The sequence below is a fragment of the Musca domestica genome, unplaced genomic scaffold, assembly GCF_030504385.1.
Source record: "Musca domestica strain aabys unplaced genomic scaffold, Musca_domestica.polishedcontigs.V.1.1 21, whole genome shotgun sequence".
NCBI lineage: Eukaryota > Metazoa > Arthropoda > Insecta > Diptera > Muscidae > Musca > Musca domestica.
The window spans coordinates 11,339,605-11,355,449 of NW_026712258.1; the positions used below are offsets into that span (position 1 = coordinate 11,339,605).

Genomic DNA, 15,845 nt, shown 5'->3' on the forward strand with positions numbered 1-15,845 from the left:
AATGCGTAAATAACCAAAACCATTAGAAAAGCAGTAACATGACATACATACACGAAGGTTTTGTCTTTCGGATTTATTTATTTCATAGCAAATACCAAGCGTGCAGTAAACTGCAATCTTTTGAAGCTGAGTGGCATTTCTATTGCAATTAGTGAATTCGAGATAGCAAAATACTTCGCTGATCCGATTTAAATATAATTAAAAAAAAATACTTTTACACCAAACTCCACACACCTTTCATATTTCATTGAAATTGGTGCGTCAAATATGTGAAATCGGCCGATAATATATATATGGGAGCTATATCCAAATCTTAACTAATTTCCAATTAATTTGCCACATTTATTATTGTAACCAAATTTCGCCACACATTCTGAATTTCATTGGTATCGGTCATATATATCATGTTTGGTGCATAACATGTATGAAATCGGCCGAAATATATATGTTAGCTATATCCACATCTCAACTGATTTCAAATATAATTTGGCAATTTTTTCTGGTGCCAGATTTTGTCTCTCTCGCTTTGGGTGCATCAAATATGTGAAATCGGCTGAGTATATATATGGGAGCTATAATCAAATCTGAGCGTATTTAAATATAATTTGTAAAATTTATTTTTGTACCAAATTTAGCCACTCATGCCGAATTTCGTTGGAATCGGAAATACGTATCGTGTTTTGTGCATCAAATACATGAAATCGATCGAAAATATATATGAGAGCTATATCCAAATCAGAACCGATTTTAATATAATTTGACAAATGTATATTTGTTTTAATTTCCGCTACACATTCAAAATTTCATTAAAATTAGAGATACATAGCGTGTTTGGTGTATCAAATACATGAAATCGGTCGAAAATGTATATGGGAGCTATATCCAAATCTGAACCGATTTCAATATAATTTGGGAAATCTATTTTTTAGATAAAATCTATCACACGTTTCAAATTTCATTGAAATTGGGGATACAGAGCGTGTTTGCTGCATCAAATACATGAAATCGGCCGAAAATGTATATGGGAGCTATATCCAAATCTGAACCGATTTCAATATAATTTGACTAATTTATTTTCTAATCAAAATCCCGTTACATATTCCAAATTTCTTTGGAATCAAACATACATATCGTGTATGGTGCATAAAATACATGAAATCGGTCGAAAATATATATGAGAGCTATATCCAAATCTGAACCGATTTTAATATAATTTGACAAATGTATATTTGTTTTAATTTCCGCTACACATTCCAAATTTCATTGAAATTAGAGATAAATAGCGTGTTTGGTGCATCAAATACATGAAATCTGTCGAATATATATATGGGAGCTATATCCAAATCTGAACCGATTTCAATTTAATTTGACAAAATCATTTTGGCTCCCTATTCCGTTACTTATTTTAAATTTCATTACAATTGGAAATACATATCGTGTTTGGTCCACCAAACACATGAAATCGGCCGAAAATGTATGTGGGAGCTATATCCTAATCTGAACCGATTTCAATATAATTTGGGAAATCAATTTTTTAAATAAAATCTATCACACGTTTCAAATTTCATTGAAATTGGGGATACAGAGCGTGTTTGCTGCATCAAATGCTTGAAATCGGTCGAAAATATATGTATATGGGAGCTATATCCAAATCTGAACTGATTTCAATATAATTTGACAAATTTATTTTCGGATCAAATCCCGTCACACATTCCAAATTTCATTGGAATCGAACATTCATATTGTGTTTGAGGCATCAAATGAACGAAATCGGTCGAAAATATATATGGGAGCTATATCCAAATCTGAACCGATTACAATATAATTTGGCAAACTTATTTTTGTTCCAAATTCCGTTACGTATTCCAAATTTGGAGACTGTATCTTCAACCAATCAATAGATATGTGCATATAAAATCTAAATTTTTGGGAGGTACCTCCGATTCTGATGCTATATCTCCAGTTCCAAGTGGAAATTCAAAAATGTATATAGCCTATGTTACTTTCAGGCGATGTTGCAGTATATGTGGAAATTTTCAGGAAAATCTATTCAGCGGTTTTCGAGTCCATAAATTACAAACAAACAAACAAACAAACATACAAACATTTTCCTCTTTTATAGATATAGAAGATTATATAAACCAATCGAAGTGATGCTAATAGCCAAGAAATCGGATATATAGCAAAATAGGTACAATATATATGTAGAAGAATAGATCTTTTTTATTCTGCTTATAAGTCAAGAACCGCTGGGCTAATTTTCACAATTCCCATCAATTCGAATGTTCTCTTTCCAGAAAAGGATAAAATCAAATCGTGCTAAAGTGAATATATTTTGTTAAAATTTTTCAATTTTTGTCATATTTTTTATGACATGCGATTTTTTCAATTTAACTTACAATTTTGAATGTGGATGTGCATTTAGGGGTTCAAATGGACTAATTTCGTTCAAATGGACAAATTTCGCATCAGAAGAGAGTTAAGGACAAGGTAATTATTTTTGACATTATTTCAAACCCGAAATTTTCCAAAGTGGATTTGGACATAAGTGGACTTCGAACATATTGTAGTGTTGTAGGGTATCACATGGTCGGTCCCGCAAGTCTATAGCCTTTGCTTACTTGTTTGTATTTATATGCCACATTTTTCGACTCCATATGAGCAATGATTGCCTAAATTTCTCTTAGTTTTCTTTTAAAATCATCAAAAAACCAGTGTTAAAACAAAATTAATAATTTTTTTGTAATAATTCGATTTATTAATCATTTTGGACAACATCCAAGTTTAAAAACAATTGAAATAAAGGGACAAATATTATGAAAAATAGGATTGTTATTTTCTCTTAAATCTCTTTTTTGGACTCATGTGCTGGCACGATGTTTTGAGCAGTGCTGGCTATAAACTGCACACGAACACGTTGAACGTGTGAGTTAAAGAAAGTGAGAAATGTGTGGGGAAACCATGAGAACAATATTATAATAAATTTATTTGAGAACATTAAATTCTAATACTTATTTTTAATTTCTGCACCATCCCATAGGAGTTTCCTAGTATTTGATATATTATTATTTTTTTTGTCTGCAATTTGAATCCGCCAGAGTCTCCTTAGAAAGTGAGCATTTGTCACAATGCTTGTTATTTTGAAATCTGACCACTTGCCAACATGAAAACGCTTTTTTCAAAACCAAACAATGTTTGGAAACACGTGCTTGTCAGACGTGTTTCCTACGAACACTTCATAAATTGCAGCTAATTTGCATTTGCAAGCGAAGCAATCATAATCATCATCGTCATCATCGCCACCATCATCATTATCATCTGATTTCAGACAATTCATTTGAATTTGTTTGGCATCAATTTGCCAAAAAAAAAGAAATGTTTATTTAATAATGAGTTGGTTTTCAATTTCCACGCTAAAGGACAGTTAGGGGAGTTATGTTCTCATAAAAATTAACTAAATATTTATTCTTGTCTATCTGAGTATGAGTTTGCTTTTATCTGGAAAATTAGGTTCCAAGAATATTTTAAACTAATGCATTAATGGCCAAGTATGTGAACATATATTTCAAAATCTTATGAAATTTATTTGGTGTGGACACCATTGAAGCTTTTGATAAATAAACTTGTTTTAAATATCAGTAAACGACTAATATTTAACGATTTTAAATGTCATTTACTTATTCACTTGCTAAGAGTTCTTACAGAAAGGTATCTTAAAAACAAGTAAGCAAAGGCTATAGACGTTCGGGGCCGACCATGTGATACCCTACAACACTACAATATGTTAGAAGCCCCCCTTATGTCCAAATCCATTTTGCAAAATTCTGCTTTTGAAATTATGATATAGAGTACTGCCCAGATATTACCTTTAGCATTTTGACCATGGGCATTTACAAAATATTTACACACTCCGTCGTGTTGTTAGTTGTTGTGGTCCATCTTACAGCTAAATATAATACAATGGTCATCCATATAATGCAATTCTCCCCTGTCCTTTACTCTCTTCTCAGACGTGTCGATTGGCTTCAATTGTGTGATCAGGAATTTTTTTTCTGTTTTTGCGATCATCTCCAAAATTAAGAAGCCCCTCTGTATCTTCAAATTTAGACTCATCTATATGATTTGCTTGTCTACGATATTTGGCTATATTCGTCAACGAAATCAGCATCAAAAAGCCAGAACTTGGCCTTTTGTGTATTTCGGATATCGCCTGTAAGTAATGTTGGTATTTTTTTTAAAAGAAAGTAGTGGTCCATTCCACCCGATGTCCTAAACTCTAATTTTTATGCGAGATTTCGTGTCCTTAAGTTTCTATTTGTGGCCTTTTTAACGGCTGAAAAATCAGGTCCATTTGGTCCATTTCAACACCTAAATATATTGCGGATATCATTGAAAACAATAGGCCTAGACCTTTTGGGTCTAAAAATGTGAAAATTTTTGTGAGGATCGGACGATAATTGCAATCTGTATATAATAACCCCAACCTGTGTTGTAAGGTGAAAAAATATTACAAAATAGACACTTCAATATTAAAAATCAAATTGAAAAAATCGCATGCGATAAAAAATAAAAAAAAAATGTCGCAAAATACTACAATTTCTTATATTTTATTCTTTTAGGCCAGGAGGGCATTCTGAATTGACAACATTTGTCAAAATCTGTCCAGCCATTCTTGAGATATAAGCATTCTAGATAACATCCCCTTCCTTTGTATATACACATTGTATATATTTCGCTAGATATATCCGATATATTTACTATCGGCATCTACGTAACAGTAAGAATTGACCTGTTCCTCTATTTGTGATTTCGCCGAGGTTACAAATATTCGCGGTTTAATGGAAAGTTTGACATTTATTTAACACAAATAGTATGGACTATTTCACCCACTAAATATTACCTGATGACCATCAAAATTGGAAGGCTTCTGCCCAGCGCTAATCTCTAGCCCCATGCTAAATTCCGCGTCGACTGGTCTAAAATTGCGACCTGTAGAGCAACTGCAAAATCATTAAATTTTTCAGTTTTTGGTCCATTTCAACCCCTTAATATTATGCGATCATCTCAAAGCAATAGGGTTCTATTCTGGCTCAAGCCCCACCTCCATTCTAAATTTCGTGAAGATCGGGCCATAATTGCGACCTGTAGAGTGATTACAAATTAACATGGACAGACGGACAGACGGACGGACGGACATACATAACTAGATCGACTCAGCTCGGCGATATAGGAAGATCCATATATACTTTCCTAGGTGGGAAATCAATATTTCGAAGTGTTACATAATTTTTGGGCCAATCAAACTTATAATACCCCCAACACATAGTGTTGTAGGGTATAAATATTCAATTATAAAAATAAGTCAATATATTAAGCCACATTTACATGTTTGACATGTAGCCATGTGGTACCAACATGGACTATTTTGGGATATGATGTTACCCTTACCACAGGTATTAAAACAACCGTGAACATTGGCTGGGCAAAATTGTTAATGCCCTCCACCATTTATAAATGATAGCATGTGGATTCGTTCGTATTGGAACGAGCTCCATTTTTCAGTGTCAGTAAAATCGGTCGTAAAATGCAAATTCTGCAAAATAGCAAAAAGTGGGCTGTACCGTTATATGGGAGCTCTACTAAACCGTGAACCTACATGGAAAATTTTCGGGTACAGAGGTTGTTATCTGATGCAAATTTCAATTGTCAAATATCGGAAAGTACCGCTATATGGGGGCTATACGAAAACATGGACCTACAAAGGTAGTGCTCTGCCACTGAATGTGGAACTCATTACAAACTACAAATATCGAATTTTAAACAAATTCGATAGAAAATGTGGGTAAAATCACGAAAATGTCGTATAATTGTAGGGTATATTAACTTTGTCATTCGGTTTATAACTCCTCGAAATACTCATGTCAGACCCAGCAAAGTGTATATATTCTTGGTCAGCGTAAAATTCTAATTCGATTTAGCGATCCGTCTGTCTGTCTGTTGTAATCACGTTATCTTTCGAACGAATTGAGATAGAACGCTTAAAATTTGCACACATGCTTATTTCGTACATGGGTCATGTAGGTACACGTTTTCATATAGCCCTCATATAACGGTACCTCCCGATATTCGGTATTTTGATGATTTTAGCGACATTATTCACCGGAGTAGTTTCAAATTACGTATTAAGAGTTCGTAATGGGAACTACAGTCTTTGACAGAAAATTGTCGTTGCAGACCCACGTCTTCGTATAGGCCCCATACTATCAGTACCTCCCAATATTCGGTTTTTTGACGGTTTTAGGTACAATACTCACCGAAATTCTTTGAGATGTCGTTTTTGAAATTCGTAATGGATGCTTCAGCCTGTGACAAAAAATTGTCTACGCAGGTCCAGGTACTTGTATAACTCCAATGTAATGGTACCTCCCTATATACGGTATTTTGATGATTTTAGCCACATTATTCACCGTTTATTTCAAGTTTCAAATTTGAATATGGTAATGGCTTATGACAAGCAATGCCTATGTAGGTCCACGTCGTATAGACCTCAATATAACGGCTATATTCGGTATTTTTAAGATTTCACCAGAATTTTTAAAAAATTTCCAAATTCGCTCTAAATGGTGGAGGGTATTCAAAGTTCAGCCCTTCCGAACATACTGCTTTTTACTTTGTTTTTTTTTTTTAACTTTATTGAATAAAAGCAAAAAATGTCGGAAATAGCATCAAATTTTAGATTAATTCGAGCGGAGAGCAACCATCGGCTGTTATGGCGGCCCACACCAACATCTGGTGGCCAACCGAAGGTGTACATTTTTAGCTGACCTCTTTGGCAAGTAAACACGATCATTTTGTTTGTTTACAAACAGCTGGACAACAAATATTTTCTCATCGAAGAAAACAAAATTAGACATTTCACCACTTTCGGCCAAGCGAAGCAACTCTTTAGCTCTTTTGAGTCCATTTTATTTCTGTTGCGGTGTAAGTTTTTGCACTTTTTGGAATTTCAATGGCTTTACCGAGCTTACTCTTCAATATTTGCCGAATAGAATATGGCGATATGTTCAGCTTACTAGCCATTTTCCGACCACTGCGACGTGAGTTTCGATACGGTCGCTTCTTTACTTTTCGAACCATGCTGCTGATATTGATTGCAGTTTTCTTCCTTCCAATTCCTTAACGTCGGAATACGCTACCAGTACCACGGTAACGAGCAATGATACGAGACACAAAAGATTTATTCACATTTAAATGCTGGAGAGCTCTAACGATGGTCACTTGTGGTTTTCCAGCCAAATATAAAGAAATCACACTATCACGCTTGAATTCCATCACGAATAACTTGTTTTCTGCAAAATGCCCACCAAAATGCTTTTGTACGCTTGTAAACAATATAATGATCTGTCACTGGAATATTTTTAACAGCTGTCGGACGAGTGTCTTAGAAATGACAGCAGTCTGAAGTTGGTTGTAGTTTTTCCATCTCACCTTGTATATTGGAGCTACATACTAATCTGATCCGATCTCGATAAAAATTTGAAAGAGGTATTTTTGAGCTCCATAAGTTATCTGGTACCATTCTTGGGGAGTGCATATTACGCATGTGAGGGACTGAAAACCCCAAATCGGATAAAACATATATATGGGATCTATAGCTTTATATGAACCGATTTTCACCTAATTTGATGTACTTGCTTCTAGACTGAATTCTTTTCGATGTGCCAAAATTCGGGTCATTTGGACTGTTTGGTGCACAATTAACCCGAAATCGGGAGCTATATCTAAATTTGAACCGATTTTTACCAATTTCAGTAGGGTTTGGCCAAAGAAATATTGTTTGGAAAATTTCATCACAAAAGTACATGGACTGACATGCATAAATCGACTCAGAAAGTGATTCTATGAAGATTAGAAGTTTATATTATTTGGGGCAACAGAGAAGGGGAAAAAAGTATTAATATGGGTCATTGATGTGACTATAGTGGTGTAGGAAGGGTATTATAGTCGGTCTCACCGGACTTTTGTCATTTCCTTACTGCTTTGGTATTGAGAAAATACCAAAGGCACCAAAGATACTAAATTGGTGTACATATCACTATTGACATACATGATTAAAAGACGGAGTGCTTCAAAACTTTTATAGGTTGAGCTGATCCAGGTTGGCCTATTCTGCCAGTATAATTAATAAACCTATCGCATCCACTTACACTTATTCAAAAATGATTACGAATTAAATTTGTGAAATATTTCATTATTTAGTCGTTCAAATATATCAGCATCACTCGTTCGAAACAAGTTTTGTTTGCAGCTTGTAAATCAACAAATTGTCCGAAAAGTGCATTAGCTGATGATGTGAAGCGAATGAACAGCATTTTATTTACTCAATAAAATGTGCATTGAAAAGTCGATTAGAAAACAACCAAAACAACAACAACAACACATACTTTTTCAAGTGTGTAATATCAATTAAACGTTTCTCGCACTTCCCTGTTGTTGTTGATGTTGTTGTTTTCTTGAGAACTTATTACACATTTTGTTAAGGATCAGACACTGCAACGCCACTTAGATGTGAGTTGTTGTTGTTATTGTAATTGCAATTGCAATGTAAACACTCAACACACATTTGTGGTGAACAAATTTATTTATTTAATCTTGGTTGTTGTTGGTGTTGTTAATATTATTGTTTTTTCTTTTTTTTTTCTGTTTAATTGATACATTCTGGTTGGGGCTGGGCTGGGTTGGATAGATGCATGGATCTCTATTACAACCGCAATTGAAAGCAAATATGTTGCCATTTGAATTTAATCTAAACAATTGAAACTCTAGACTCTAGGCATGCCGATGTTGTTATTGTTGGAATTTGGATTTCTGCCTGGTTGGCGAGAGGAAGTGGGTGAACAGAAGTAAAAAAGTCGCGTGAACAATTTCATTGCACATCTGTTGCTCTAAATGTCAGTCAGTTATTCCATTAACAATGAACTGAATTTTATTTTGAAAAAAAAAATCGTGAAGTGGAAGAGGAGGCTGTGTTGTTGTTGATTATTGATTGATATGTCGATCACTTATAACATTTAGGGTGACCCAGAACTGGGTATCCTTAGTGAAGAAACCGGAAATATTCAAAATAAATAAATGTTTTTTATATCTATGGATAAACTCAAAATACCTGTAAATCTTGTTCTACCTATATGACCTATTTAGGGTCAATAATAATTTTAGAAGTATTTTAAATGTATTTTTTTTACATTTAAAGTGTGAATTTTTGATTAAAAGAGCATTGAACAAATAAAACGAGTTTAAATTTTCACACCCTCCAGCAAAAATAAATAATGGCCAAGTTAGTTGTATTAAAATTAGGAAACAGCTTATTTTCTGTCCATTATGAACTCAAAATTCCAAATTCCAGCCCATTAAGTTGAACAAGTAACAAGTAAAAAAGCTGCAACGAACTTTGAATACCCTCCAAAATTGGAACTAATTTGGCAATTTTCAAAAACAATAAAATCTGTTACAAATTCTGTTAAAATCTTAAAAATGCCGAATGTAGCTGTAATATTAGGGTCTATACGATGACGTGGACCTGCATCGGCAACTTTAGTCATAAGCCAGTACCATATTCAAATTCCAAACTGGAAAAAATAGGTGAATAACGTCGCTAAAATCATAAAAATACCAAATATCGGGAGGTACCATTACATGGGGGCTATACGAAGACGTGGACCTGCACAGAAAATCTTCTGTCATAGGCGTAGTATCCATTGCGAACTTCAAATTGCAAGTTTGAAACAATTCCGCTGTATAATGTCGCTGAAATCATCAAAGTACCGACTATCGGGAGGTACCGTTATATAGGGGCTGTACGAAGACGTGGACCTGCACAGGCAATTTTTTGTTATAGGCTGTAGTATCCATTAGTATAGGTAACATTTGTCATAAGCCATTACAATATTCAAATGCGAAACTTAAAAAAATCGGTGAATAATATCGCTTAAATCAACAAAATACGAAATATCGGGAGGTACCGTTATATGGGGCAATACGAAGACATGGACCGGTACAGACAAATTTATATCTTAAGCTGTAGTATCCATTACGAAACTCAAATACCAAATTTGAAACAATTCCGGTGAATAATGTCTCTAAAATCATCAAAATACCGAATATCGGGAGGTACCGTTGTATGAGGGCTATACCAAAAATGGACCTACATGGCCCATTTTCAGTACCAAAATTCCTGCAAACATAAAATGCATTTGAGTAAAATTTTATAAATCTACTTCAGTTCGTTCGAAGCTAGAGTGATGCCCACAGACGGACGTACATCGCTAAATCGACATAGAATTTTATGCTGATCAAGAATATATATACTTTGTGGGGTCTAAAATGTATATTTCGAGGTGTTACAAACGGAATAACAAACTTAATATACCCTCCATACTATTGTGGAGGGTATTAAAAAGCGTTACTTCGGCCTCTACTATGAGGAAAAGACAAAACGGTCGGTATCGTAATAAGAATCTATATCGAAGGAAGTTCTACTCTTCTTGTTTTTTCGAAATTATATAGCCTATCATGGAAGAATTAGAAAGACTAAATTACAGATTTTTCGGACAACCTCAAAGTACCATATGTACTGTCATATGTGAGCTATACCGAAAAAGCGAGCCCACATTGCATGGAAATTGTCTACCCTATCATTTCGACACAGAAAAATAAGAGTAAACCCTTAAAAAAAGGAGGTGCCGTATGTACTAGGCGTGTACCTCTACACACCATTGAATATGAATGAAAACGTGGAAGTACCGAATATCGAAAAGAACACTTAAGTGCACAAAGCTGTTGCACTTTGACTAGTTGTTACTAGAGGGTTAGATTCATATAATCAATATACAGGGTGAGATGAAAAAAACTGCAACCAACTTCAGACTGCTGTCATTTCTAAGCCACTCGCCCATTGACAGCTCATTATGTTGTTTACAAGCGTAAGAAAGCATTTTGGTGAGAATTCTCCAGAAAAAAAGTTATCCGTGATGGAATTCAAGCGTGATAGTGTGATTTCTTTATATTTGGCTGGAAAACCACATGTGGCTATCGTTAGAGCACTCCAGCATTTAAATGTGAATAAATCTTTTGTGTTACCCGCGATACTGCTAGCGTAGACCGAAGGCAAAGAAGTGGACGGAAGAAAATAGACTGAAAAGAGCTAAAGAATTGCTTCGCTTGGCCGAAAGTAGTGAACTGTCGAATTTGGTTTTCTCCGCTCCGATGAGAAAACATTCGTTGTCCAGCAGTTTGTAAATAAACCAAATGATCGCGTTTACTTGCCAAAGAGGTCAGCTGAAAATGTGCACCTTCGGTTGGCCACCAGAACTCAAGCGTCGGCCATGGTGATGGTGTGGGCCGCCATAACAGCCGATGGTCACTTTCCGCTCGTATTAATCGACCGTGACATCAGATTCAGCGCACAATGGCCACCAAAATCTCCGGATACCAATCCGTTGGACTACTGTGTCTGGAGTATTTTGGAAAGCAAGGCTGTCACAAAAAAAAAATACCAAAGTGTCGATCACCTCAAGCAAGCGCTTCGCCGGGAATGGGCAAAACACCGCAGAGCAACATTCGGGCAACGTATGACGGTTTCATTAGCCGTTTGAAGACCATAATTCGTGCCAAAGGTAACCGATTCGAACAAAACTAAACTTATTTTAAAATTTGATGCTATTTCCGACATTTTTTGCTTTCATTCAATAAAATTACAAAAAAACGTAAAAATTATGGCGTTTGACTTTGTTGCAGTTTTTTTTATCTCACCCTGTATACCCTCTGTAGCTATATGGCTGTAATATTAAATACAACTCGTTCTTGTACTGAACCTGATATCTTCAAGAGTTTTCCGCGGATTTCCCACTTGTTTATATTTAGTTACATTGTTTTCTGATCTTGTGTTGACGTAAGAAAGCAAAAGCAGGAACAATAAATTGACAACTTTCTCTTTCGTATTGATCGACAGGTATGTGTCAAAAGTCAACAAATAGTTAGAGGTGCTCTATTATTTGTTCTTAGAATTAAATAGTCGACCTTGGAAGTAATCACTTTTGCTTAGGAGGTCTGTTGTAAATTCTACTATTTTTTTGCTCCCACAGACACTGTGTGTACAGTACAGATACTGAGGGAAATTTCCTTCGTGTTAAAATATTGATGAGAGTGGGGGCTCTTTTTATGAGTGGAAGATAATTCTCGTGGCTTGTCAGCAGTAAATTTTGAAATAGACTATAAACCCTAAATTGTCCCGAATATTGATAAAATTTAAATTTCATTCACACAAAAGAATGTTCTACTCGCCGGTTATCAATAAACAAAAAATACCAAATTTGACATAATTTGTTGATAGCATTATTGTGACGTCTGATAAATTTGATTTATTTGGCTAAACAATTTACGTTCAGGTGACACTTCAAATATTTATGTAGAACTATTTTGATTTATGAATTTGTAGAAAAAAACATTATGGGCTATAGAGGTCACGTACATTTCATATCGTAACTATGAAATTTTAATTTCAAAAGTTTGTATAAACATTACTGCTCAAAACCGCGTGCTAAAGTCCAAAAATTAAGATTGTTCAAGAGAAAACAAAAATTCTATTTTTTTATATTTATCCTTTCATTTCCTTTGTTTTTAACCCTGGATGTTGTCCAAAAATGTTAATAAAGTGAGTTTTTACAAAAAATTTATAAATTATATTTTAACACTGGGGTTTGATTATTAAAAAAAACAAACAGAAATTGGTCTGGTGAGCGAGGTCTTGTTTTTGAGCAGCGATGGTATAAGCCATAGATGAGAAAATAGATTTTAAACAACCGATCTCTATGTTGTATTAATTTCATTATTTTAAAATAAGATTTAATAACAATTCTGAAATATAATAAAAAATACAATTTCAACTTTCTCTTGAATCATCCCCATAGCAACAACTAGGTAGCCAAAGAATCGAATATCGAATTACAGGAAGATCTAAACAAATTATTATTTGAATATCCAATAGGTTACAAATAATGGCTTATTCCTCACTCAATTACAAGGCAAAATAAGTTATTTTCTTCATTACTAAGTAAAGGGTTTTCGGCTCTGACTACAAAATCGAATGTTATGAGTTCGAGACTCGGCGTCGCCAAACAAAAATAAATAGATGTTAAAATATGATACGATGACTTGTTGCTACACCCAGTAAAAAATCTCAAAACTAACAATGCAAAATAACTTACTCTTATCTTACCAAATAATGAGTAGCGCTGCCCACGCCCGACTATGAAAAGAGGTTGTTAGTCTAAATTTTCGTGCCAGAAAACAACCAAAAAAAGAATGTGTTTGCCTACGCACATACACTTTTTCTCTAAACAACAATTATTGTTAGAAACCGGGGCAGAGTATGGGTCGTGTCCAAATAGCCACAAAAAATTAAATCTATACATAAAGTGTGGTGCCTCATCGAAATAACGGTTATAGACCCTGGTTTCTCCAGAGATCAAATCCATTTCAGGACATTTAAGAGTCGATTTAACGGTGTTAGTCTGTTTCTCCGTCAGGCTGGTGTTCTCGATAACTTTCAAACTTGTTACAGCGTAATATTATTTTCCAAATTAGATCTAGTTCGGAGATGAGCAATATCGGACCAGTTCTTTTGAAAATTATTTAACACGTAGAACAAGAAAGGGTCATCCGATTTTGTTTCAACTTGGCAAATAATAATATTATTATCCGTGCTAGGTCAGATGGGAAAATAAACAATATCGGTCCACTCCATCAAGTACCTCCCCACAAAGGATCCAAATTTTGAATAATTATAACTCTTATAAAATGTGATGTAAAAGTCCGATTGTCTTCAAATTACACATATCACAATATTTTTATTAACCCAAGGCCTGGTGTGAAGATGGAATACCTCTGTCCACTGATTACGGTCCTCCCCCACAAAAGGATTAAAAATTTTGAATATCAATGAAGCTCATAAAACGCGAAATTAACATTCGATTCTATTCAGACACAAGATATGTTATAAAGGTGGAGATCGGACCATTTCTTCTGGTACCTCCCACACAAAGGGTCAAAGTTTTCAATAACCAAAAGGATAGTAAAATCCGAAATACGCATTCGGTTCTCTTCATATTTCACATATCCCATTATTTTTACAAACACCAGATCTGCTGTGAAGATGGGATATATCGGTCCACTCCTTCTGGTACCTCCCCCACAAAGGGTCAAAGCTTTGAATAACCAAAACAATTATAAAACAAGTAAAAAAGCAGTAAGTTCGCCGGACCGAACTTTGAATACCCTCCGCCATTTGGAACGAATTAGAAATTTTTCAAAAAAAATATCGGGGTGTACCGTTTTATGGAGGCTATACGATATCGTGGACCGTTATAGCCCATCTTCGAAATTGACCTGCCTGCAGACAAAAGACAGGTCTGTGCAAAATTTTAGCTTCCTATCTTAATTCGTTTTGACTGTAGCGTGATTACAACAGACGGACGGACGGACAGGGCTAAATCGTCTTAGAATTTTACGCTGATCAAGAATATATACACTTTGTTGGCTCTAAAATGATTATTTCGATGAGTTACAAACGGAATGACGAACTTAATATACCCTCCATACTATGTATGGTGAAGGGTATAATAATAAATCCGGTTCTCTTCATATTTCACATATTCCATTATTTGCCAGATCTGCTGTCCATTCCTTTTGGCACCTCCCCCAAAAAGTGTCCAAGATTTTGAATATCCATGAAGCTCGTGAAACGCCATTTTTACATCCGTCCCATTCAGACTTGCATCATCTCAATTTTTCCTTCGGTTATATAGATAGTAGAGATTGGACCACTTCTAGTACCTCTTCCCAAATGGGATTCAATATTAAAAAAAAACCTCAAAGAAAGCGAAACAAGCATCCAACTCTCTTTAAATTTCACACACACAAATATTTTGCTAACACAAGATCTATTGTGAAGATAATATATATGCGAACTCTTTCTGGTACATCACTTACAAAGGGACACCAATTTTCAATACTTTTATCTATCATAACTTGCTAAAAAAGTCAGCGATTCTTTACAACTTGCTATATCTAAATATATATCTCTTTGCCAGAAACCTAAGATGAATATAGAATTTATCGGAATTTATGATTTGGTATAAAATTGGATATAAATGTTCGATTTTCTTTAAATTTTTACTAACCAATATTTTTATCTGTATTATTTGAAGTGGAATATTTCGGTCCGCTATATCTGGTACATCACGAAATTTCCAACATTTTCAAAAATTTGCACATATCTCTTGTAAAGTATAGTAAGTAGACGACAAAGTCCAAATATTGCACGTTGTAATATCTATATCAGACTTATTTGACAATATTCGCCAACTGCTACGGAACCTCCCCCATAAAGGGTCAACAGTTGGAATAATCATAACTCAAGGCTGGCGGTAGCATACATGTGTCGGCAGAAATTACAGATACTATTTAACTTGTTTATTTTATTTTGCTGTTTTTTAATATCAATATCACAACATATTTATACTCTCCTTTTTTTGCAGTTTTGTTATGCCAACATTTTTCAAAGGACGCAAAAAAGTTTTGGATGAAACCGATCTCTACAGAGCATTAAAGGAACACAAATCAGGTATGTAATGAAGGCTTCTCCGCTTAAAGGCGGGTGGCACAGTCATTGAATTGAAATTTCCTATAATATTCTCAAATATCTCAGTTTCAAATTCTGTTGAACTCTTGTTACTTCCAATTTTCATCACGTTCCCGATGTTAAAGAAATTTTACTTCACTTCCAA

The 15,845-nt window shown here is 34.6% G+C and overlaps 1 protein-coding gene across 1 annotated transcript in view; it reads left to right on the forward strand.

Annotated features, from left to right (window-relative positions):
• LOC101895852 (probable multidrug resistance-associated protein lethal(2)03659) overlaps nt 1-15,845 on the forward strand; it is a 71,127-nt gene that overhangs the window by 34,918 nt on the left and 20,364 nt on the right. The window contains exon 3 of the mRNA XM_020038117.2: nt 15,597-15,682. Coding sequence (XP_019893676.2) covers nt 15,597-15,682 — 86 coding nt within the window. The remainder of the gene's footprint in view (nt 1-15,596; nt 15,683-15,845) is intronic.